Below are 23,917 nucleotides of genomic sequence, written 5' to 3' on the forward strand. Positions count from 1 at the left end.
CATTCCGTTGGTTGCCTATTAATTTTCTGGGTTGTTTCCTTGGCTGTGCAGAAGCTTTTAATCTTGATGAGGTCCCAACAGTTTATTTTTGCTCTTGATTCCCTTGCTTTTGGGGATGTGTCAAGTAAGAAGTTGCTGCGGTGGAGGTCAAGGAGGTTGTTTCCTGCTTTCTCCTCTAGGGTGTTGATAGTTTCCTGTCTCACGTTCAGGTCCTTTATCCATTTTGAGTTGATTTTTGTGCATGGTGTGAGAAAATGATCTAGTTTCATTCTTCTGCATGTTGCTGTCCAGTTCTCCCAACACCATCTGTTAAAAAGGCTGTCTTTTTTCCATTGGATATTCTTTCCTGCTTTGTCAAAGATCAGTTGGCTGTATACTTTTGGGTCCACTTCTGAGTTCTCAATTCTGTTCCATTGGTCTATGTGTCTGTTTTTGTGCCAATACCATACTGTCTTGAGGATGACAGCTTTGTAGTAGAGGCTGAAGTCTGGGATGGTGATACCTCCCGTTTTGGTTTTATTTTTCAGTATTACTTTGGCTATTCGGGGTCTTTTGTGGTTCCATACAAATTTTTGGATAGTTTGTTCTAGTTTTGAGAAGTATGCTGGTGCAATTTTGATTGGAATTGCATTGAATGTGTAGAGTGCTTTAGGTAGTAATGACATCTTAACTATATTTATTCTTCCTATCCATGAGCATGGAATGTTTTTCCATTTCTTTGTGTCTTCTTCAATTTCCTTCATAAGTTTTCTATAGTTTTCATCATACAGATCTCTTGTATCCTTGGTTAGGTTTATTCCGAGGTATTTTATGGTTTTTTGTGCAATTGTGAATGGGATCAGTTTCTTGATTTCTCTTTCTGTTGCTTCATTATTGGTGTATAAAAATGCAACCGATTTCTGTACGTTGATTTTGTACCCTGCAACTTGGCTGAATTCTTGGATCAGTTCTAGTAGGCTTCTGGTGGAGTCTGTCGGGTTTTCTATGTAGAGTATCATGTCATCTGCGAAGAGTGAAAGTTTGACTTCCTCTTTGCCAATTCTGATGCCTTTGATTTCCTTTTGTTGTCTGATGGCTGATGCTAGGACTTCCAGCACTATGTTAAACAACAGTGGTGAGAGTGGACATCCCTGTCGTGTTCCTGATCTCAGGGGGAAAGCTCTCAGTTTTTCCCCGTTGAGGATGATGTTAGCTGAAGGCTTCTCATAGATGGCTTTGATGATGTTTAAGTAGGTTCCTTCTATCCCAACTTTCTCGAGAGTCTTTATTAAGAAGGGATGCTGTATTTTGTCAAATGCTTTTTCTGCATCTATTGACAGGATCATATGGTTTTTATCTTTTCTTTTATTGATATGATGGATCACATTGATTGATTTGCGAATGTTGAACCAGCCCTGTAACCCAGGAATGAATCCCACTTGATCTTGGTGGATGATTCTTTTGATATGCTGCTGGATTCGATTTGCAAGGATCTTGTTGAGAATTTTTGCATCCGTATTCATCAAGGATATTGGCCTATAGTTCTCTTTTTTTGCTGGATCTCTGTCTGGCTTGGGAATCAGAGTGATGCTGGCTTCATAAAATGAGTCCGGGAGTTTTCCTTCGACTTCTATTTTTTGGAATAGCTTGAGAAGAATTGGGATTAATTCTGTTTTAAATGTCTGGTAGAATTCCCCAGGGAAACCATCAGGTCCAGGGCTCTTATTTGTTGGGAGATTTTTGATCACTGATTCGATTTCTTCACTCGTTATGGGTCTGTTCAGGTTTTCTATTTCTTCCCGTGTGAATTTTGGTAGTGAGTGTGTGTTTAGGAATTTGTCCATTTCTTCTAAGTTGTCCAATTTGTTGGCATATAATTTTTCATAGTATTCCCTGATAATTGCTTGTATTTCTGAGGGGTTGGTTGTAATAAGTCCATTTTCATTCATAATTTTGTCTATTTGGGTGCTCTCTCTTTTCTTTTTGATAAGCCTGGCTAGAGGTTTGTCAATTTTGTTTACTTTTTCAAAAAACCAACTCTTGGTTTCATTGATCTGTTCAATTGTTTCTTTGGTCTCTATGTTGTTTATTTCTGCTCTAATTTTTACTATTTCTCTTCTTCTACTGGGTTTAGGGCGTTCTTGTTGCTCTGCCTCTAGCTCCTTTAGGTGAGCTGTTAGATTTTGGACTTGTGCTTTTTCTAATCTCTTGAAATAGGCCTGGAGAGCAATGTACTTTCCTCTTAGGACTGCCTTGGCCGCATCCCATAGATTTTGAATTGTTGTGTTTTCATTTTCATTTGTTTCCATATATTTTTTAATTTCCTCTCTAATTGCCTGATTGGCCCATTCATTCTTTAGAAGGGTGTTCTTTAACCTCCATGTTTTTGGCGGTTTTCCAGACTTCTTCCTGTAATTGATTTCAAGTTTCAAAGCATTGTGATCTGACAGTGTGCATGGTATGATCTCTATTCTTTTATATTTATTGAGGGCTGCTTTATGTCCCAGTATGTGATCTATCTTGGAGAATGTGCCATGCGCACTTGAGAAGAAAGTAAATTCCCTGGCCTCAGGATGTAAAGTTCTAAATATATCCGTCAGATCCATCTGGTCCAATGTGTCTTTCAAGTCCATTATTTCTTTAGTGATTTTCTGTCTGGTTGACCTATCCATTGCTGTAAGCGGAGTATTAAAGTCCCCTGCTATTAGCACATTCTTATCTATAAGCTTGTTTCTGTTTGTGATTAATTGTTTTAGATATTTAGGTGCTCCCATATTCGGTGCGTAGACATTTATGATTGTTAGTTCTTCCTGATGGATGGACCCTGTAATTATTATGTAGTGCCCTTCTTCATCTCTTGTGATTGTCTTTAATTTAAAGTCCAGTTTGTCTGATATAAGTATCGCTACTCCGGCTTTCTTTTGATTTCCTGTAGCATGATATATATTTCTCCATCCCCTTACTTTTAATCTGAAGGTATCTTCCCGTCTAATATGAGTTTCTTGTAGACAGCATATAGATGGATTTTGTTTTTTTATCCATTCTGCTACCCTATGTCTTTTGATTGGAGCATTCAGCCCATTTACATTCAGTGTTATTATTGAAATATGTGGGTTTAGAGTCTTTGTATCTTTTGTAGGGTTCATATTTGTGGTGGTGTCTCTGGTATCTTTGTTCCTTGCAACCTTTCCTTCAGAGCGTCCCCCTCAGGATTTCTTGTAGGGCTGGCTTAGTAGTGACAAGTTCTTTCAATTTCTGTTTATTCGGAAAGGTTTTTTTTATCTCTCCTTCTATTTTGAATGACAGGCTTGCTGGATAGAGGATTCTTGGTTGCATATTTTTACTGTTCAACACATTGAAGATCCCCATTCCTTTCTGGCCTGCCAAGTTTCAGTAGATAGGTCTGTCACCACTCTGAAAGGTTTCCCTTAGTATTTTAGGGCCCTTTTCTCCCTAGCTGCTTTCAGAATTCTCTTTGTCCTTATATTTTGCCATTTTAACTATGATATGCTGTGGAGAAGATCGATTCAAGTTACGTCTTAGGGGTTTCCTCTGAGCCTCTTGTATTTCAACATTTACTTCCTTCCCCATGTCGGGGAAGTTCTCTGCTATAATTTGTTCCAGGACTCCTTCACCACCTTTCCCTCTCTCTTCTTCTTCTAGGATTCCTATGATATGGATATTGCTGCGTTTGACCGTGTCGCTGAGTTCTTGAACTCTTCTTTCCTGTTCCTGGATCATTTTGTCTCTTTTTTTTTTTTGTCAGCTTCTTGTTTTTCTAGAATGGTGTCTTCTAAATCACTTATTCTCCTTTCTGCCTCTTCAATCCGTGCATTGGAGGTCTCTAATTTATTATGTATCTTATTTCTCGTTTTTTTTTTAATTCTTCATGTCTGTTTATATTATCCATTGTGTCTGTAGCCATAGTTTCTTTGATGTCCCCTATGCTTTTTTCAAGCCTAGCTATTAATTTTATGATTATTATTCTAAAATCTTGTTCAGTTATGCTGCTGATATCTGTTTTGAGCAGTTCATTAGCTGTCATTTCTTCTTGGAGTTTCTTTGGAGGAGAGCTCTTTCGTTTCTTCATTTTAGTTAGCTTTCTGGCTCTTGTTAGATTTAAAGACTTGTTATGTTCTCTGCACCTATGAGCACTGCTGTATCCAAGAAGACTCTTTGACTGTCCAGGGCCTATCCTTTCAGAGTGTGTTTTTCGAATGGTATCTCTTAGTCTCTCTTGTTGGGACCTTGGTTATTTTATTTTCCTACTCATAGTGATATTTGGGACTCTCCACCTTGTGTACTCTGGCTTGTTTCTTGAGGTGGCCCATGGTCAAGTAGCCAGAGGAAGGCCATTGTGGCAGGAGTATGTCGGGAGGCCGGCTATGGCCGGGGTCCAGCGGTCCCTGGATCCAGATCAGAAGAGCAAAGACTAGGGGCGCCTGGGTGGCTTAGTCGGTTAAGCGTCCGACTTTCACTTATGTCATGATCTCGCAGTTCGTGGGTTTGAGGCCCGCGTCGGGCTCTGTGCTGACTGCCAGCTCCAAGCCTGAAGCCTATTTCAGAGTCTGTATCTCCCTCTCTCTCCTACCCTCCCCTGCTCACGCTGTGTCTCTCTCTCCTAGAAATTTAAAAAAAAAAAAAAAAAAGAAGAAGAAGAAGAAGAGCAAAGACTAGCAAGGGCTTCTACAGAACTAAAAGGCTCACTGTTGGGCTCCTGATGGGGTCTCTGCAGCACGTAATCTCTTATGTCATTAACTGTTGGCAAATCCAAGGCACTGCTCTCCTCAGACTGGCTGCCTGGAGTGGCTTCCTGGGTCGTCATAGTCTGACTGACAACAGCAGCACATCCAAATCCGGAAGTGGAGACGCCATATTTGTTATCTATCCAGGCCATTATTTAAAAATGAAAACCTCAGGGAGGTAATTCTTATCAGAAGGAAAATAGAAGGGGGTAAAGATTATTTGAAACTTAGGTGAATGAAAAATTTCAAGTGTCTTCCCCATTTATTTAGAAGAAAAAGCATTAGCTATCTGGATAGGTGAACTGTTCTCTTGTAATCTAGTGAGTTTTGTATTATCATGCCCATCTTATGGCTAAAATTATAGAATGGAAGCTATAGTGTGTGTGTGTGTGTGTGTGTACTGTCAAATACATGTGTTTGGTGTAGATGTGTGATATCTTCTACCTCTGGATGGTATTGCCAAAACTTATTTGTAAAAGAGTCCTATTTAATTGACTTAAAGAAATTAATCATTTATATAAATTAAGTGTCCTAAGACTTTCAGAAATACAATAGGAACTAACTCAATGCCTTTCAGATTCATCTGATCTGGGAAAATATTTGGTATTAAAGGTAATTTAAATATATTAGTTGAATTAAATACATATGTGTTTAGAATGATCAAGAGTGAATATAATTTTGGCTTGCAACTTTTATTCTTGCTGGGTTTATTAGTCAAGTAAGTTCATATGATCTTTGTCACAAAGTTTGTCAGCAAGCATATAACTTGGTATGATAGATTTTTCATAAGTAATTTAAACATAATTGTTGAGAAAGGGTGAATTAAATAAATATAAGTGGGATAAAAGCTTTTAGGAAAACTTTTTAAATTGTTTTCTGATGTCTTTTTGATAATCTGAAACCTTACAGTTTTACTAAGTTAAAGTAAGTGATGGATGTTCATTAAATATCTAGATCATTTGCAGATAAGATAAAATATTGAAATATTAATTGATGAACATGGGTTTATTTACTTTGGGTTTCCTTTTGCAGAGGAACTAAAGCTATTTGGATCTATTAGTAAACATGTCCTGTGTCACACTGACAAATTCACTACAAGAAAGCTTTCATTTACAAAAGTTATACAAAGATTTATAAATCTTCCAGTCCATAGAAGGCTAGGAAAAGAGACTGTCCACAATTGTTTACTTCTTAGCTTTCACCAGAAATTAAGGTTTTTAAGGGTTATGAATTTTAATAAACTTAATTAAAGCTTCTAAAAATGTGACCCATCTACAAGGAAAGTAGGAGAAAGTATGAGGAATGGAAACATATTTTTGTTGAAGGGAAAGAATGTAATTTTGTCCTAAAGTAACATTGATTATTTTAGAATGAGAAACAGGACAAAATCTGAATACACAAAAGAAAGTTGTAGAAGGTTTGTGGAAAAAGAATCTTTGGGAAAATGATTTTAATATGTAGTCAAGCTGGCTAAGATAGAATGAAGTTAATTAAGTCGAATGAATTTTGATATCAAAAGTAAGCTGGTAGCAAAATTAGAATTTGAGTTTCTCTTTGTTAAAAGGACAACTAAGTATTGTTGATGATGTTAAATTAATTGGTTTATTTGCTATGGTACATTACATAGGAAGCATTTTATGATACAGTACTTGAAAAAAATAAAGGCAAGTAATGCAAGAAACGGGAAGACAATAAGGAATTCCAGGAGTGGAGGCAGGAGAGAAGGGGAGAAAGCTGAACTAGAAACTTGTGGTTCAAAGACAACAGCAAAAGGTAAGGCTCTACAGTCATCAGCTTCCAAAACCCAGAGCTGGGCCACATTGTCAGCACTGTTGGTAATGCAAGCTGGGATTTAGTCAGTCATTTAGTGCCATCCAGCTAACCAGTAGAAGAGCTAAAACAAAGTGAGGGACCCTCCAGCCAGGGAGAAGGTGGGTGTGGAGTGGAGCAAAGGAGCCAAATCCTGGCTGTTATTGCAGATCACAGTCAGGAAAGAGAGTAGGGATATGGGCTAGACTGGTGGAGAATTGTGCTAGAAGCACAAGAAAGGCCCTGCAAGCAGAGTGTGGGGGTGGGCATGAGGGTGGGGGGAGTGGGGCTGCTGCCGCCTTTGCTATTCACTACCTTGTACCTGTTTTACCTTTGATAAAGATTAAAAAGAACCCCATACTGATGAGGGATAGAAGCAGAAAAATGTTCTCCATTAGCCCAGAAGCCTGACATATAGCTTGCATGGTTTCCACAAGGATCCAATATGTGCTGGTTGCTATGTTCTTAAAAGGTCTCACTAATATATCTCTGCCTGTATACCTCACCAATAGCAGTTAATATCAAACTGAATGATAAGCACCAGGGAAATCTTGGGAAAGTAGTTTTAGGAGAAGAAATTCCAAGAAGACATTTTTTATCTAATACTCCCTGCACATCTCCTTCCCCTTGAGCACGAAGCATACAACAGCAAAAGTGCAGCCCTTTCTGCCCATGGGTCATGCTATAACTAAATTGCAGTAAGGGTCTCAAGAATGCTTTCTTGGGGCGCCTGGGTGGCTTAGTCGGTTAAGCGTCTGTCTTTCGCTTGGGTCATGATCTCGCGGTTCGTGGACTCGAGCCCCGCGTCGGGCTCTGTGCTGACTGCCAGCTCAGAGCCTGAAGCCTGTTTCAGTCTGTGACTCCTTCTTTCTCTCTGACCCTCCCTTGCTCACGCTGTCTCTCTCTCTGTCTCTCCTAGAAATAAATAATAAACATTAAAAAAAAAAAAAGAATGTTTTCTTGACCATTGCACTAAATAATCTGGCAACAATACTGGGTAATTTGTCAGTATCATTTATGTAGTTACTGTGTGATACAATGTTAAAATGATAAACAAGAAAATACAGAAGCAGAAGTAGTGAAAAAAAGAGACGGAATTGTTGTAAAAACAGCGTCAAGATGACAGGAAAAAGGACAGATGACCTGGGAGCTCAGGTGAGTCATAAGGACACATTCCTCTAAAGAAGGAAGGAGCAGGGTGATGCCTGATGATGGAATTGTGGCAAATTCAAGGATATAGTTTATTGCCCTAGACAGTCTTTGAATCAGCAGAGTCCAGTTATCAAAAGGTAACTAACCAGTGCTTTCAGAGGCTGTGTGTCTGAACCGACTAGCCGGCCATCTCTCAGCCTCCAGCTGGATCCCTGACAATTCTCAGCTTCCAGACTCAATTTCTAAGGATTATAAGAAAATCTAATGTAGAGAGTGGCAGGGAAAAAATTTAAAGAATGGCACAATGTATAACAGAGTGTATTTCTAAAAGAATGTTCCTTAAAAAAAAGAAAAAAGAAAGAAAAAATCAAGCTGAAATAAAAGCATCTCAGAATGTATCTAAAAAAGAAAACCTCCATCAAGTTCTCTTTAGCTTTTAATTTCCAAATACTCAGATAACTTAATGAGGAGGGAACAACACTTAAAAATTGTTCTTCCTTGACATAACTCTTCCATAGTAAGGAATAATCATCTTAAAGATCTAGAGCTATTTTCTCAAAAACGCATCACCTGTCAAAATGCAGTTGGCAGAACCTCTCTGGAGTAAGGGCCCCTTAGCCTGTCCTCTGAATTCTTACCCGGTGTTCCTTCTCTTTTAGCTGGGTAAGAACCTTGCATTTTGGAAGACATGGTAAGTAACACAGAATGATGCAAATAACTAACTACTTGCAAGAGAACAAAGTATTCCCATAAATTATTTAATGAGCTGTTTTGTCTAAAAAAAAGGAATTGGGGGCGGATATTGACAAACGAGGAAAAGCTGTGCAGTGTCATGAAATCCTCAGGAGAGGGGTGATCTGTGGTGCAGGAAACCATTTTGAAAAAGAATACTGTGGCTCATTGCATGACCAAGGAAAGGGAGCCAACATTTGTTGAGCACCAGCCATGTGGGGGCACTGTGCTGAGCTGTGCAGGGCTCTCCGGGCTGCAGGCACACCTCTCCGCTGGTTGTTCCCTGCTGCAGGAGAGAGGTTGGAGGCAAGCCTTCTAGCCTGTGTGACCCTACAAATGATAACAGTCAGGATGTAACAGTAAACATAATGGTTACATGTACGGAAAGCTTACTATCAGCCAGACATTGTTCTAAGTGCTTTGCACACATTAACTTTAGTCTTTGCAACAAGTGCATGAAGGAGGTAATTACCCCATTTCACAGATGAAGGACCTGTGAACTACTAGCTATGAATGTAAAGGAGCCACGTGGTTTGGTTTGAGAAATGTGCTATGCCTTGGTATAAGATCATATCTTGTACAAGATAGCATTCTAGGACATAAGTGTCTAAGCAAACCTCCCAAATTGTCCTCAAACACAGTGGCCCACTTGGAAATGCAAAACTACCTTTTTAGGGAGCATCTTCTCATTTTTGTCAGCTCAGCCTCCAACACTAGCCACTTTTTCTGGAAAACAGAATTCTAATCCCTTAGCTTCTTTTCCTGCTGTTCCTGTTTATAGGTGCTCTGTGGGCCTTCTCCATTTTCCGTAGCTGCCACACACGTTTAGAGTGTAAAAAGACCTCAGTGACTGCTGAGAGGAGAGCACAAAGTGAGGATAGTAGGCTAGAGTGGTACTCTCAGGGACAAGTGCACCGTTAGTGGTGTCTGGGCAGGTCCAGCAGCGGTGGGTGCCCAGTCTCCAGTCTCATTATTACCAGGATCACTGGACATGGTGCAGTGTCTCTGCCCCAAGGTTGTCTTTTGCTGGAGTTCAGTTCTATATCTCCCTTGATCTTCATTCAAACATTACTTCATGGTTATTACCTCTGCATGGTTATGCTCGTAAAGCCACGGCTCTGGTGATCCAGCCTCAGTAAGACTGGATCTGAGAAACCTGGCCTCAGTAATAAAAAGAAATTTCAACATGATTTCTTGTACCTTTAAATCTGTGCCAGAGGTATTTAATCTGCACCAACCGCAGCAATTGTTTAAAAATCCCCCCTTTCCCCATTGTTGGTGGGAATGCAATCGGCTGCAGCCACTCTGGAAAAGGGTGTGGAGGTTCCTCAAAAAGTTAACAATAGAACCACCCTATAATCCAGTAATTGTGCTAGTACATATTTATCCCCCAAGTACAAAAACACTAATTCAAAGGGATACATGCACCCCAATGTTTATTATAGCATTATTTATAATGGCCAAACTATGGAAGCAGCTCAAGTGTCCATTGATAGATGAATGGATAAAGAAGGTGTGAAATATATATATATATGTATATGTATATTCAGCCATAAAAATGAATGAAATCTTGCCATTTGAAACGACATGGATGGAGTTAGTACTACGCTAAGCAAAATAAATAAGTCCGAGAAATATAAATACCGTATGATTTCATTTATATATGGAATTTAAGAAAAAAAACAAGCAAAGGAAAAAAGAGAGACAAATCAAGAAATAGACTCTTACCTATAGAGAACAAACTGATGGTTACCGGAAGTCGGGGGGTGGATGGGACAGGTGACAGGGATTAGGGAGTGCACTTGTGATGAGCCCTGGGTGATGCATGAAAGTGTTAAACGTGAAACTAATATAATGCTGCATGTTAACTATACTAGAACTTAAATAAAAACTTAATTAAGAAAATAAAAATCTCCCCTTTCCCAACAACTTATATTTAGGTGAACACATAGTTATCACCTATTCCAGGAGGCGCACTGCTATAATACTAGCCCTGAGACCAGTGTGCTGGTCAGTGTTCAGTTGCAGAAGCAGAGCCACAATGAATGATAGAGAACGAGGGGTTCCCTGCAGGAGACAAACCTATGTAGCTGTGGGAACCTACGAGGAAGACTCTGCTGCAGGTGCAGCATCTGGTGCTGGCCAGAGGTCTGTCACACAGGCAGTCGGGGGGATGGCTGAAGGTCACGCGAGAGAGAGCATGGACAAACCGCACCTCCATCTCTCACCACCTCCAACCTCAGCCACAGGACTGGCCTGCAAGAGCTCGTGCCCATGTGCCCGGCTGGGGCCCGCAGGGGCCAGCCTGCTGCTCCAATGACACAGCCAGCCCCTAGACTGAGGTGGGGGTATAGTGGCATCTGGCCTTCCACTGACCTTCACAGCATCAGGGAGAGAGCAGCTTCTTTGCCTTCGCCTTCCAAATCTTGCACACCATTGCCTGGTGCCAACCTTAATTGGGAAACATCCAGGAAAAGGAATTCTGGGAAGCAGAGCTCCTGCTTAGCTAAGTCAACACACTGCAAAATCACCGAAAGAAAACACATAGCCTGAGAGTGTCCCCAGCAAACCAGGGGTATGGTCACCCTACTGGTACACCATAGCTCCTTCTCAACTCCTCAGTGCCACTCTCTGAGTCCTTGCCCACCCAACCCCGTCCTGCCTCCTGCCACCTCCATTTCCTCTCTGGATCACAGAGCCCAAAGACCTGGCCGGGAAGATCATCAGTGAGGGCCCTCAGGGGCAGAGCCGGACTCCAGCAGCCAGAAGAGAGAATAGGCTGGGGAGGGTCATACATTAGCAATTCCAGCCTCCTCATATTGGGGACACAATTGGGCAGTTTAGGATATTGTTGGGCATAAGTGCTGCTCAATTCTTGCTGTGTGCTGTTATTTTTCAAACTTGCATCACTTTGTCACTTGTTTCATGTATTTAATAAGTGTTTATTTGGTGCCTGATTTGTTCCACACAGTCAGTTTCTAGTACCAGAAGGGAGGAATCCTATGTCATCATAGTGTGATCTTAGCAAGTGCCTGACTGTGCTCAGCAGGTGTATGGAATGAATGAACAAAGAAATGAATGAATGAACATAAAGAGGGCTCTGGAAAAGTGAGGACAGCCTTCTGGGGAGGTTTGTCATTTTATCCGTGAAAAGCGTGGAGAACTGCTCTGACTCTTTTCCTTGCCAGCAAACTTCCTTAGTGTGGGCTACTAATGTGGGGTCCACCCTTGTGGGTAATACAGGCACAGAGCCCCAGAAGCTCTGTGGGCGTTCTGACTCTGAGTTTTGCTGCTAACGTGAATTTAATTCAGGACTTTAATGGTGTTTTAAAATAGCTTTTATACTTAATTATAGATAACATAGGTAAGTATAGGCAAGCAATTACTTAAAGGCAAGCAGACACAGGAAATCCAAGAGCACTAATAGGTTTCTAATGACCAGTTATTTATTGTATTGCAAGTTTAATTAAATTGCTTCCTTCAAATGCAACTCATTGCTGATTAATAAAAATATGTTTTCTATTTATGACATGAATGTTTAGTATCCCATCTTACTTTATAGCCAAAATTTAAGACTTCATAAATGTGAGTGCAAATTATATTTAACTTGTATCAATAGATTAGAGGCTCAGTTCTACTAATCCTGATGCAATTAGGTGAATTTAAAAGGACATTGAATCAATTTTCTTTTCCTGAAGATAATAGTCTTGGAATGATCCTTACATTTTTCTATGGTCCTTATGTTCTTATCATTATAAAAAGAACCTTTGATCTTAAATTCTTCCACCCCGTATATGGAAAATTGGGCACATGAATCCCACAGTCCTCCTTCCCCCTGGCTCTGTGACAAATGTTCAGAATAGACCCTGAAAATAGAAGCCAACCACTTCTGCTAAGCAACACAGTATCTTTCCTCTCAGAGACTAAAGAGCCCAGGAGGGTTCCTTCATATGCCTTACTTGTTTCTCCAAGTCTTGTTTGCAACAAGGTGCTAGAAGGTATAGTAGGGATGTTGGAATCTAATATATGCAGGCATTTTTGTACAACAGGCATAAAGTGGATTATAAATGAAATCCTACTTGCCTAATAATGCCTGGGTGTCTATCCTCCTGGGATACTTGGTAAGTAGGATTTATTGCTTGCCTTTCTGGCAAGCAGCAACAACTCTGTGAGTGGGTGGGAATGCTTCAGGGCCAATGGAGTTAGGATGCTGGAAATTACAATAAGGTCTGATTGACGCTGAACCATTAACACAGGTGGGTGGCATTTACCATGGTTGGAAAGGGGCAGAGTTCCAAGATATCCTTAATCTTGGGATAGCTTACCGACAGCACTGAGAGATGGCCAGGGGATTGGGGGCTCCTGTCCAAGTCCTACCCCAGAGCCACAGGGCTGATCAATATCATCACCCACCAAAACAACACCTGGAGGGGCGCCTGGGTACCTTAGTTGGTTAAGCTTCCAACTTCGGCTCAGGTCATGATCTCACGGTTTGTGGGTTCAAGCCCCGCGTCGGGCTCTGTGCTGACAGCTAGCTCAGAGCCTGGGGCCTGTTTCGGATTCTGTGTCTCCCTCTCTCTCTGACCCTCCGCTGCTCATGCTGTCTCTCTCTCTCTCTCTCTCTCTCTCTCTCTCTCAAAAATAAGAACAAAACAAAGCAAAAACAAAATAACACCTGGAACTGATAGAGATACCCCTCCACTCCTGTCTTGACAATGATTAAAACTTAAATCTAGTATTGTGAGAATTATAGACTCTTAGAGACATAGGGACCTTGATGGTTAATAGGCTCAATCTCCTGGCCAATGCAAGAGTTCCATCTGCAATCTGTGTCAGAGTCAGTTGGCTGGTCACTAAAAGCTCAGGTTTCTTCTTCCATGATACGGAATTGTCTGGGGAGGCAGCTATGCATGCCTTCTTGCACCAGGTGAGATCAGGTGCCTAACTCACACCTATCAATAGAGGTGGAGGTGCTGTGTGTCACAGTCCTCAGGCTAGAGACAGAGGGGTCGAACACTGCAGTGGGCAGAGCAGCAAGATGGAAGGTGTGGGGGTCCTGTATCATCACCCATTTCATCACCCCTACCAGCTGGGATGCTCACATTGGACATGAGTCGGAAATAAACTTCTATTGCATTAGGGCATGGAACATTTGGGGTTTGTTTATAATGACAACTGGCATTACCCTAGCTAAATGCACAGATGATGATTCAGTTACTGCTTATTTTTGTGCTGAGAAACTTCCTGCTTTAGAAGACAGTCCACTCTATTTCTGAATGAATAGATCACCATCTTTTATCACGCATCAACATCCCCTTCCCTCTACCTTCCATATACTGGCCTCAGTTCAGCCACACACAATGATCCAAGTCCCATTACTTACATGTAGATCTGTATTTACAAAGGTTTGTCTGTATGAACAGTTGAAATACAGCTGTGCTGTGGGAACACTAAAGTTCTGGATGGTGCTGCACACCCATTACACCACTGAGCAGTTGATTATCAGCATGGGATGAGAGCAAGTTATGATTGGAGACAAAGGGAAGCAACCATAGTCCAGAACAGTGAAATGCACAGCCTCGATCTGATCTCTGTCCCCTGCTGCATTTACCCTGGGTCTCTATCATCTTCTTCAGCATTTCAGAGTAAACCATCTCTAGAATGAGGTTGCATACCTATTGTATTTGAGACATGGTAGTTTCCCAGTAAAAGGGCTATAGCAATATTTTCAGTCCCATATATTCTTCTAAAATCTTGTCACTCTCCCATCAAGAGGTGTGGTGTATTTTGCCAGCTCTTTAACCTGCATTAACTCTTGTGACTACTGCCTATGTCTGTCTGAATTAATGGGGTGCAGAAGCAATCTGCATGACTTCTGAGGTGATGAGGCTTGCACCTCTTCGCTCTATTAGTATGCTCACCTTAGGACCCAGGCCATATGGAGAGGTTACATGTAGGTGTCTGGCTGACAGCCCTCACCAAGGTCAACCAGCACTGACAGCCCGGTATGTGAGCCTTCTGACTCTAGTCCCCTCCTTTGAGCTGAATGGAGGAGAGATACACTATTCCCATGGAATGGGATGACAGATGTGTGAACAAAACAAATAGTGCCATTATTTTAAGCCTCTAAATTTTGGAGTGGTTTTTTTACATGGCAATGGATAACTGTAACATTTCACTATGACATACTATGATAAGGCCTACAAATATCGCTCCTGTTCTGGGTAAGAATGAGCATGTCAACAGAGTTCATACCAGGTCCACCAGATGATTTACTAGGAAAAAAAAAGCTGTAATTTCAAATATTTGTAGAGCCACGTGGTCAGGGACCACATTTATTCCAAATTTCTTATAGCAGGGAAAGTAGGTAAAAGTTATTGGTCAATGCAGGCCAGGTACGTGGAAAGACTTTCCAGGTTGTGGACGGAGGCTGGCATACTGTCTGTCACTGGCAATGTCCATGAGATGGTGGGCAGCCACCGTGCTGCAGGGGCATTGGCATGAGACATAAAGGCTGGATGAGGGGACATTATGAATTTGGTTATATGATTTTGTAACTGAGTGACCTTTGCTGCCTTTACAAAGCTTTTCCTAGAAAGCATCATCTTAGGCACACCTGAGGCTATGATCTGGCTTTTCAAGGAATATACAAGATCTCTCTTTTGATGATAGCTCTGAGGAAATGCCAAGAAGGTTTTGTCAGCCCTGGAGTCTCTGGAAGTGATGTCCATTAACGTACATGTAAAATTTCAATATGTACTTTATTATAGAAAGGTCTATGTATTTCACCACAGCTCATAATAAAAACAACTCTTGGCAAATGGGGATAAGCACTGGGTGTTATATGGAAACCACCTTGACAATAAACTATTTAAAAAATTAAAAAAAAAAGGATTCTAACCTTTCCTGAGAAGGAGGCGAATATCATCTTATCTGTGAAAAGATTCCATTACTTTCTCATGAGATTGATTATTCTACTTTAGCTCTGTATCTTTCATAAAGGGTTTCATATTTTTCTAGAAAACACATCAGTATTATTTATAATTGACAACCTCTCCTTGGATGATTTAGGATGTACTTCTGCCAAGACATGAATTTAGATATTAAATATTATTCAATGTCAATTATACTGTGATTATTCTGGAACCTTTTTTTATATTCAATTTTCACTCATTTTGCTTATGACTGTAATTTAAATATGGGATTTTCTTTATTGTGTTAAACATATTACCAATGCAGTGCTTTAGCTTAATAACTGTACCATGCATATGAGTTTAAGTACTTTCCAAGTTCTTGAGCCAAACTAAAAAAAGGTGTGTTATGTCTCCAAATTGGAGAAGAGAATTTATTATAATTCTTTTGAAGACTGTGAAAGAAAACAGACAACTGCAGGATTATTTTTAATTCCCAAAAAGAATTTGAAATATTTTTGTCACAGTGCTATGGAAACTGCAGTCAGTAACAAAGCGATACATCATCAGAGTAAAATGTTCATTGCCTTAGATATTTATTTAATTGAATGACCTGTTTCATCAGTTTGAACAAATTCATGTTCAAATGTTAATGTTCCAGGTAATCACTTCAGTCTCCACCTGATCAGATTAAAATTTGTCTCAGGACCTCCCTCCTCGTTGTCCAAGAATTACCAGTCTAAAGGGGCTATTTCCTAGACATGCAGGGGGAGAACTGGAGGCTATAAGGTTTTGCCCGAGGTCCCTGACACCTGCTGTCTTTGCTCCCCGTGGTTGCCTCTGTTGGCCTCAGGCATGCTGCAGGGTGCTGTTATCTTGACCCTGCTCATCTTGGAGAGAAGGGGGATGACTCCCGTGTATGCTCTCCCAGCAAAGCCACTGTGTTTGGGGTCTGGGCTCACTCGCTTTTAGAACAAGGGCAGTTGTAACTAGATGTCCATGAGACATTCTAGGAGCCAGTCCCTCCCCTTGGGCCATCTTCAGCCAATGGAACTCTCCAGGTGGCATCTCTTGAAGTTACCCTCACACATGTGACTGTTATCCCTCCAAGAGGCTGTGTAGGGAGGATCTTTCAGCCTCACCCAGCTCAGCTGGGTTAGCTGACCCACGATCATCAAGACCTAGGTCATCAGACCATCCTCACTTCTTTTGATGGGGGATAGCTTACATTCTGGGTGGCCTCTCCTTCCAGTACTCTTCAGTCAAAACAGTATCTTGAAGGACTGAGGAGACTATGGAAACTGACTGACAACCTCTCAGCTTTATATACTGAGAGGTTCGGGGAAGGGGATAGTCTTTGTAAGTTGCAAAAACAGTCCTACTGACTTTCTACATTCAGTGGATACCTACCTGTCTCACCTGTCTATAACTAGATGGATGCAGGATGATATAACTAGATGGACACAGGACAGAAGGTGCCTTGCTGCCTCATCTATCGTCAAGAAAGTGCCAACTCACATGGGGCAGCTGATGCAGGCTAAAAAGTAGTTCAAATTCTGCCAAAGCAGGCATCCAGGTATCTCAACATTAAGAAACAAAGGTGAGTTTCTGTGGAGCAATTACACATCCTGCACATGGACTAGTGACATTTATACTGTAACCACCTAGGATGACTGCTCTAGTGAAGTAAATGCAAGGCATATATTTTGCAAGCTTGAGAATGTTCCTCTGTCACCCTCTCTGTAATGGGAAGGGCAACATTTGTGTAGCACTAAATCACATCTGTAAAGCATTTTGCAACCTGCAGATGGAAAGCGTTAGGAGTAACTGAGAGTGACTGATGAGGCCCCCTGGTGCAGGCTCCTCCCCTGTCCTCCATGTAGGAAGTGGGGAAGACTCTTTCCTGCAGGTTCCCAGGAGGAAACTGTGCTTGCTCTTTTCACTGCAGCTTCATCCATCACCTCCAGGAAAATGACTCCCAGACTCACTTCCCTGACTCTGATCTCCCTCCAGAGCTCTGAATCACATCCCTAACTTCCAGACATCTGCACCTCCCTGGCCTGCCAACACCTCAAACTCATGTGTCTAAAATAAAGCTTGTTATCTGGCCCCTTAAATTGGCCTCTCTGGGCTCCCTTTTTCAGTGGAGGGTCTCCATGATTCCTCTTGATCTTCTTCCTCCTGCATCTAACCAGGGAGAGGACGTATTTAGTTTTATGTGTATATTCAACAAGTGTTTACCAAGTAACTACTGTGCTTGCTCATGGGGGAGGATACAAGCTTAAATCCAAATCCTCAGGGAGCTTCAATTCAGGAAAGGGAGGCAAAGCGCTTGTGTTGCATGAGAGAGGGATAACATCAAAATGAAGATTACAGACGTAGTTTTGAAGGGAAACCGAGGGAACACGCTTTTGGTGAATAAGGTTTATGTTTGTTGAGTGCCCACTCTTTGCTCAGTATATTGTACACTGCTTTAGTTTGGGTTTCCTCCAGAAACAGATCACAGGGGAAGGATTGGAGGCAAGTGATATGTTTAGGAGAGGGTCCTGGGCAAATCTGCAGGGTTGTGACACAGAGAGGGGGAAGTTAGCCAATGGAGTTGCACTGTGGGCACTCATAGCCTAAACTCACAGGGGATTTGGGGGAGGCAGTGTAGAGCTGTCTTTCCCAAGGGGCAAGAGAACTATCCTCTGCCATTGCTGAGGGTCACCTTTAGAGCCAGTCACCATTTAGAGCTGGCCACATGCACTTGAGCAGAGAAGACTCCATGTGGACACAGAGATCTCCCAAGTGCAGTCATGGTCTGGGGCAGTGAAAGTTGAGAGCATGTGATCAGCGCCTTGATAGCCTCCACCCCATGAACACTGTTTCACTGAAGTGCCTGTCAAAATGATATGGCAGGTTGAACTCATCTCACTTCGAATAGGCAGGTTTGGGCAGCCTTGGCAACTTGCACAGACAGGGAACTGGTCTTGATGGAAAGAGGCTTGACTTCATGCCTATTTGATTCTGTAGCCCACAATTTTGGCTCAACAGCCCAAGCTGGGAGATGTAGCAGGCTGAATGCGAGAGGCACCAGAGTCAGTTGTGAATGTGTGTGACTCTCCTGAAGCTTGCAGGTTGACATTGCAGGTGTTAGCCGTGGCTCCCAGTTGGTAATACCTTCACACCTGCCTTTTTTCCTCTGCTGATTAGTGGGGTGACCACATGCTCTCACTGCCCTTTCCAGTTCTTTTCCGACTCTCATGGCTACTCAGTGTCCACATTCCTCTCTGTTGCTTTTCCTCACCTCCCTGCAGCGCAGTGCTCCCCAGGGCTCTGCCCTCCAAAAGCTTTCCTCGCCTCTTCCTCATGGATGAAAGCACTCCCTCCCCCAGGTCTTCCTGCTGTCTAGAAGCTGATGATTTCAAGTGTGCATTTTTGGGTCTTGCCTTATTCATGAGCTCCAGTGGTTAGGCAGATATAAAAGAGACTCTGGAGTTCTGCTCTTTGGATGTGAATCCTGACTCTTTTACTGGGTAGCTGTGGGACCCTGGGCAAGTTACTTGTCCTCTCTCTGCCTCAGTTTCCTTGCCTATAAAAGGGAGGCAGTACATGGATTCAACATCAGTGTGGGGCTGTGCCTGGAAGCTGATTCTCATTCTGTGACCATACTTGTTTAGCTATCGTATTTCCACCTGTTTGTTGCGTGTCCTCTGTAGGGCCAAAACCTGGACCCCTACTCCCATGCTATTTTAGTTTGTATGTCTATTTTTAAAATTATGGTGAACTATACTTAATATAAAACTTACCATTCTAACCATTTTGGGTATTCAAGGGCATTCAGTTCATTCGCGTTGTTGTACACCTTATGTTATCTGTTAACCAATGAGCTCCTATCTTGTGCCTCCCTGGTTCAGATTTCTCCTTGCCCCAGATGACTGCATTTCAGGTCTGCCCAATTTTCTAAACATTGCAATGCCCTGGGAGAGACCTTTGATGGTTCTTCAGGACCTTCAGGATCCAACCAATCCTTGACTTTCTAGTGCTTTCATGCTGTGCCTTTGATTACTTACTCTCCAAACCCATTGCTCCCTGTCCTGCCAGTGAGGTTTCCTCTCGCCCTCTCACACTCCACCTTTGACTGTGTAGATGATGTTCTCCCTGCCTTGAGGATTGTTTCCCCTCCTTCAGCCCAGGCAAGTTGAGTCCATCTATGAGACTGCAGCACCTTCTCCTTGGAACACTACTGACTGACTCTTCTGTTGCCCTTCATGATAACATGTTTCAATAGGTGGCCTGACTTCACAAATAGACTGCAAATCCTGAAGATGGACTATGATCTGCCTGCTGATTCTCTTGGGCCTAGGACAGTGCTCTACCAACTGAATGGGTGCTCATATACATGAATAATAGACTCGAAGGACTAATTATACCAGAGGGCTTGCTCCAGAGATCAGAACAATAGATAAGGATTTGGAAGGGCAGAGGTTGAGTGGAGAGAAATCCACATGCTTTGCAGAGGAGGGAGAACTGATGTCAAAACTAAGGTGTTTGTTGGGAGGGTCCCAAGCCTGCATACAGCGTAGCTGGGTGTGGCTCCTGCTCGCCTTCGCTCCTTGCATTACAGATGTAGACATTATAAGCACTAGAAGCCGTGAGTTCATAGCTATTAGAAGCCTTGCTGTTATGACTTCATGCCTGCACACACAACACATACTATATGAAATTTATTTTGAGAGATTCATTTCTTTTTATAAAAAGAAAGCATAATAGAAGGTCCAGATCTCAGATTCTGAAAAGCATTTGTTATGATCTCATACAGTCTTGGGGTGAGAGGGAATTTAGAGGTCAAGTGGTTCAGCCCTTTCAAACTGAGTTTAGTCCAGCTCTGCAGATATTTATTAAATGCCTACACTGCTCAGGGCATTTTTTGACAGATCTTAATGACCACTAAAACATAGACTTTGCCCTTGAGGAGTTTGTGGGCTGGTAGGGCTACAAGATTGCTACAAAATAAATATAAAAGTAGGGCAGAATATGAAAGATGCAGGAAAAAAAGGGCCAAGCAGATTCACAGGAGAGGCAATCAGGAAGGGCTTCCTGCAAGGAGTGGTCTGTGAGATTGACGGGTTTCCACAGGTGCAGAGAGATGCAGCATCAGTTACACCCATGGGCAAGGAAGTATGGGTTTGGGAAAGAGCTTCGAAAATGAAGAGTCATAGCCCATGGAAAACCATGGAAAAGAGGCAGCATCCCTGCATCAGGAAGCAAAGCTGACTCCACAGTGAAGACTCCGCAGTGGATGGGATGGGGAGAGGTTGTGGATGAAAGTGCCATAATCCGGTTAGAGACAGTGAGAGGGACTTAGGGGATACACATCCATTATGATGTTAGGAAGCTGTGAAAAAATTGGTAACCAAATACATATAAGGGACTAGGTTAGGGGATGCCTTCAAGGTTGGTTTCTGTCTTAAGCTTGGGTACTTAGGTGGGGTCATGGCAGCCACAGGATGGTGTGTTGAAATTCACTTGGTTGCAAGGGACAGAAGCCCAGCTCAAACTGACTTTAAGCAAAAGCAAGATTATAATGGCGTATGGATGCTGTAGGCACAGCTTCCTTCATGGACTCCCATCCATGCTCTAGCAAGCTTTCCACACAGGAAAGGAGAGGTGGCCACCTAAATCCTGGGGTCTACAACTTTAAGGCTCAGATTCCAAAAGGAAGAGAGACCCTCTTCCTCTTCAATATCGATATCTGTATGCCAAATCTCAGAACTTGCTGAGTGATGTGCCCACCCGGAACTAATCATCTCTAGGGGTGAATGGTTCTGATTGGCCAGCCTTGGCCCCTGGGCCTGCTGGGGACATGGGTGCAGGTGCAGTGAACAGCCATCTGTGAGGGCCATGTGGACCAGGGATGGGGGTGGCTCCCCAAAGGAAGCAGTGCTGGGCTGAAAAGAGGTGCTTTAATGAGATTCTTTACAGAAATAACTTTGCCTGAATTCTTTCTTTTTTGGGATTCTACTTCCTAAGACTGCCAATGCTGTTGTTGGACAACTCAGCCTTATTAAAAAGCCTTTCTTTATGTTTAGCTGTAAACTGCCTCCCTGTAACTCTAATTCATTTTAGTTTTCTTCCTAATAACAAGGCAAAACAAATATCCCTTCTAACATTTTATTCAATTGTAGAGATTTCAAGAGCCTCTAAAGAGATGAGATTAGAAGTTTTTAAATGTTTACTTATTTATTCTGAGAGAGAGAGAGAGAGAGAGAGGGAGGGAGGGAGGGGGAGAGAGAGAGAGAGAGAGAGAGAGAGAGAGAGAGAGAGAATCCCACAGGGCTCAAACTCATGAACCTTGGGATCATGAACTGAGCTGAAATCCAGAGTCAGATACTTAACTGACTGAGCCACCCAGGCTCCCCAAGAGGTGAGATGTTTTGGTTTTTAGTTTATAGAAGTAACTGAGGTTCACAGTGATGATGCCACTTGCCTGAATGAGCCCAGAGACAGGCTTTCCTCACTGTACCACATTGCCTGTCCTGGTCCCCAGGCTCTGCTCTCACCCAGCACCTGATGTACAGCGTACTAAGGAACTATTTATTAAATGAATGAACGGTGCTCACTTTGATACCTTTCCAGCATGAAGGCCATGCTGTTCAGCATGGTAACAGTTGTTGCATATTAAGGGCCATCAACTGGTTTCTGATTGATAATAAATAATGTATATTAGTTAGAATACTCTGTTATAAACAACAGAAATGGATTCTGGCTGATTTAACAACAAAAAAATAAACTAATTAAGGAAAACTGGGACATCCATAGGATCACCAGGAAGCCTGGCAAAGCAGCAGAGACCACAGCCCAAGCTTACCATGCTAATCATGCCTGGGGTGGGTATGGTGACAACAGTTGACCCCTGTCCTCAACATACAACATGGCTGGCCCTGCCCTCAGTCCCCACCTGCCCTTGCAGCTGGAACTCCATGATGCTGTACCAGCCACCTTCCTTCCACCTCTCAGGGCATGGGGTTGGGGGTAGCTCTCAACTGGAAGAGCCTGAGCCACATCCCATACACCAGCTGAAAAAACAAATATCTGACTTCCAGCAAGTGGATAACCCTCCAAATCTAAGATGGAGTTCAGATCTTGGACAGCCAAGAATGTGACATATGGTGACCCATCCTGTTTCCTCTGAGCTTTCTCTTCTTTGGATAGACATCTTCTCTTCCTTCAACCTAAATTCATGGGTGAGGCCTCTAGATGCAATTACCACCTGCCATGAATATTTGGTTCCCAGAATTGAAAGTAATCCTGCAAATGGGGTCTGACAAGCCCAAGGTACGATGGGATTATTTCTTTCCATATTCCATCCTTTAACTTCCATTAATGCATCGTAAGATTTCATTACTTTTCCAGGCAGTCATACTCTATTGATGACTCATGTTAGCTCATATTATTCTTGTGGTTGACTCAATTCCCAAGATCTTTTCCTGTGAGTGGCTGTTAAGCCAGGTCTTCTCAATCATTTACTTATATAATTACCTTATTGAACATGTGCACATTTAACTGAGTAATATAACACTGTATTTGTAATACCTCAACTATTTAGTTCACACCCTTAAATTCCTTTACAATGTAGTACATTTTACTTGGCTACTTCAATCACAAACTGAAAACTGGTGGCCTGTGGGCCAATTTGGCCATACATTCATTTTGTTTGGCTAGTATGGTGTTTTTTTGAGAACTGATTTGGTTGCCAACTGTTGAACATCAGGAGATCTCACATAAAAAGCGGGCCTTCCATCTTCTCTTGAAAAGTAGAAAGATCTGGCAATTAACTAGGCCCTCGTTTCCTCAAGGCAATGTGTGATTGGCTGGAGCCGAGGAGTAGCTATGCACTTTGCAAGGTGCAGGCACTGCTCACTGCAGGCCCCACCATGCTCTATTGCCTCATCTACTTCATGCCACTTCATGAATTTCCATTCCCTGTGTAGTCTAAGTACATTTGGGATTGTAAGCTGTCTGCTGTGGGAATTGGTTAAGACGGGAGCTTAAGGGATAGAATGGAAGCAAGGGATGTCTGAGAAAGGTGGGCTCAGTGGCTGTGCTTGCTCCTGTGTGGCCTCCATAGAGAGGGAAGCTGAGGAGAGAGGGGTGGCTTTGGGCCCCTCGCACATGTGTCTGTGGTTCTGTCTGTCATGCCACTTGTTCTGGAAATTCTCACCTCTCCTTCTGTGTGACTCCTGAGGGCACTGCCAGGTTATAGATGATCCTGCTCCTCTGGCCAGCACACATTGGTCCAGAGAGTGACTCCCTAGACCAAGCTAGATGATAGGGTTTTACAACTTCCAGCCCCTGACAGCATCAGATAACTATCTTTAGTGAGTGGCTGAAGCCATTAGATGACATGCTTCTGGAGCTTTGACAGTGTCTCCTATACTGTGGGTTGGGAAGTAGGGGCAGCTGGTACAAGAGAGGGAAGGAGCATGTCATCATATAGGGAAGTATGAAGAGCAAGGCACGCTGTGGTCCCTCTGCAGTAAGCTGGCACAGCTCTTAGTCTGGGGCCCTGTGAGGTGCTCTCAGTCTCTCCTGGTCATTGAAACC

At 42.5% G+C, this 23,917-nt stretch overlaps 1 protein-coding gene across 1 annotated transcript; it reads right to left on the reverse strand.

Annotated features, from left to right (window-relative positions):
• Positions 1–4,669: 4,669 nt before the first annotated feature.
• Positions 4,670–4,804, reverse strand: LOC120224904 (shieldin complex subunit 1-like; the record flags this gene model as incomplete). The annotated part of the gene is made up of 1 exon (XM_039223148.1): positions 4,670–4,804. A coding segment is annotated over exon 1 (135 nt), but the record flags the coding sequence as incomplete, so codon positions are not given.
• Positions 4,805–23,917: the final 19,113 nt, after the last annotated feature.

Source organism: Hyaena hyaena, unplaced genomic scaffold, assembly GCF_003009895.1.
Source record: "Hyaena hyaena isolate Hyena2069 unplaced genomic scaffold, ASM300989v1 scaffold_1281, whole genome shotgun sequence".
NCBI lineage: Eukaryota > Metazoa > Chordata > Mammalia > Carnivora > Hyaenidae > Hyaena > Hyaena hyaena.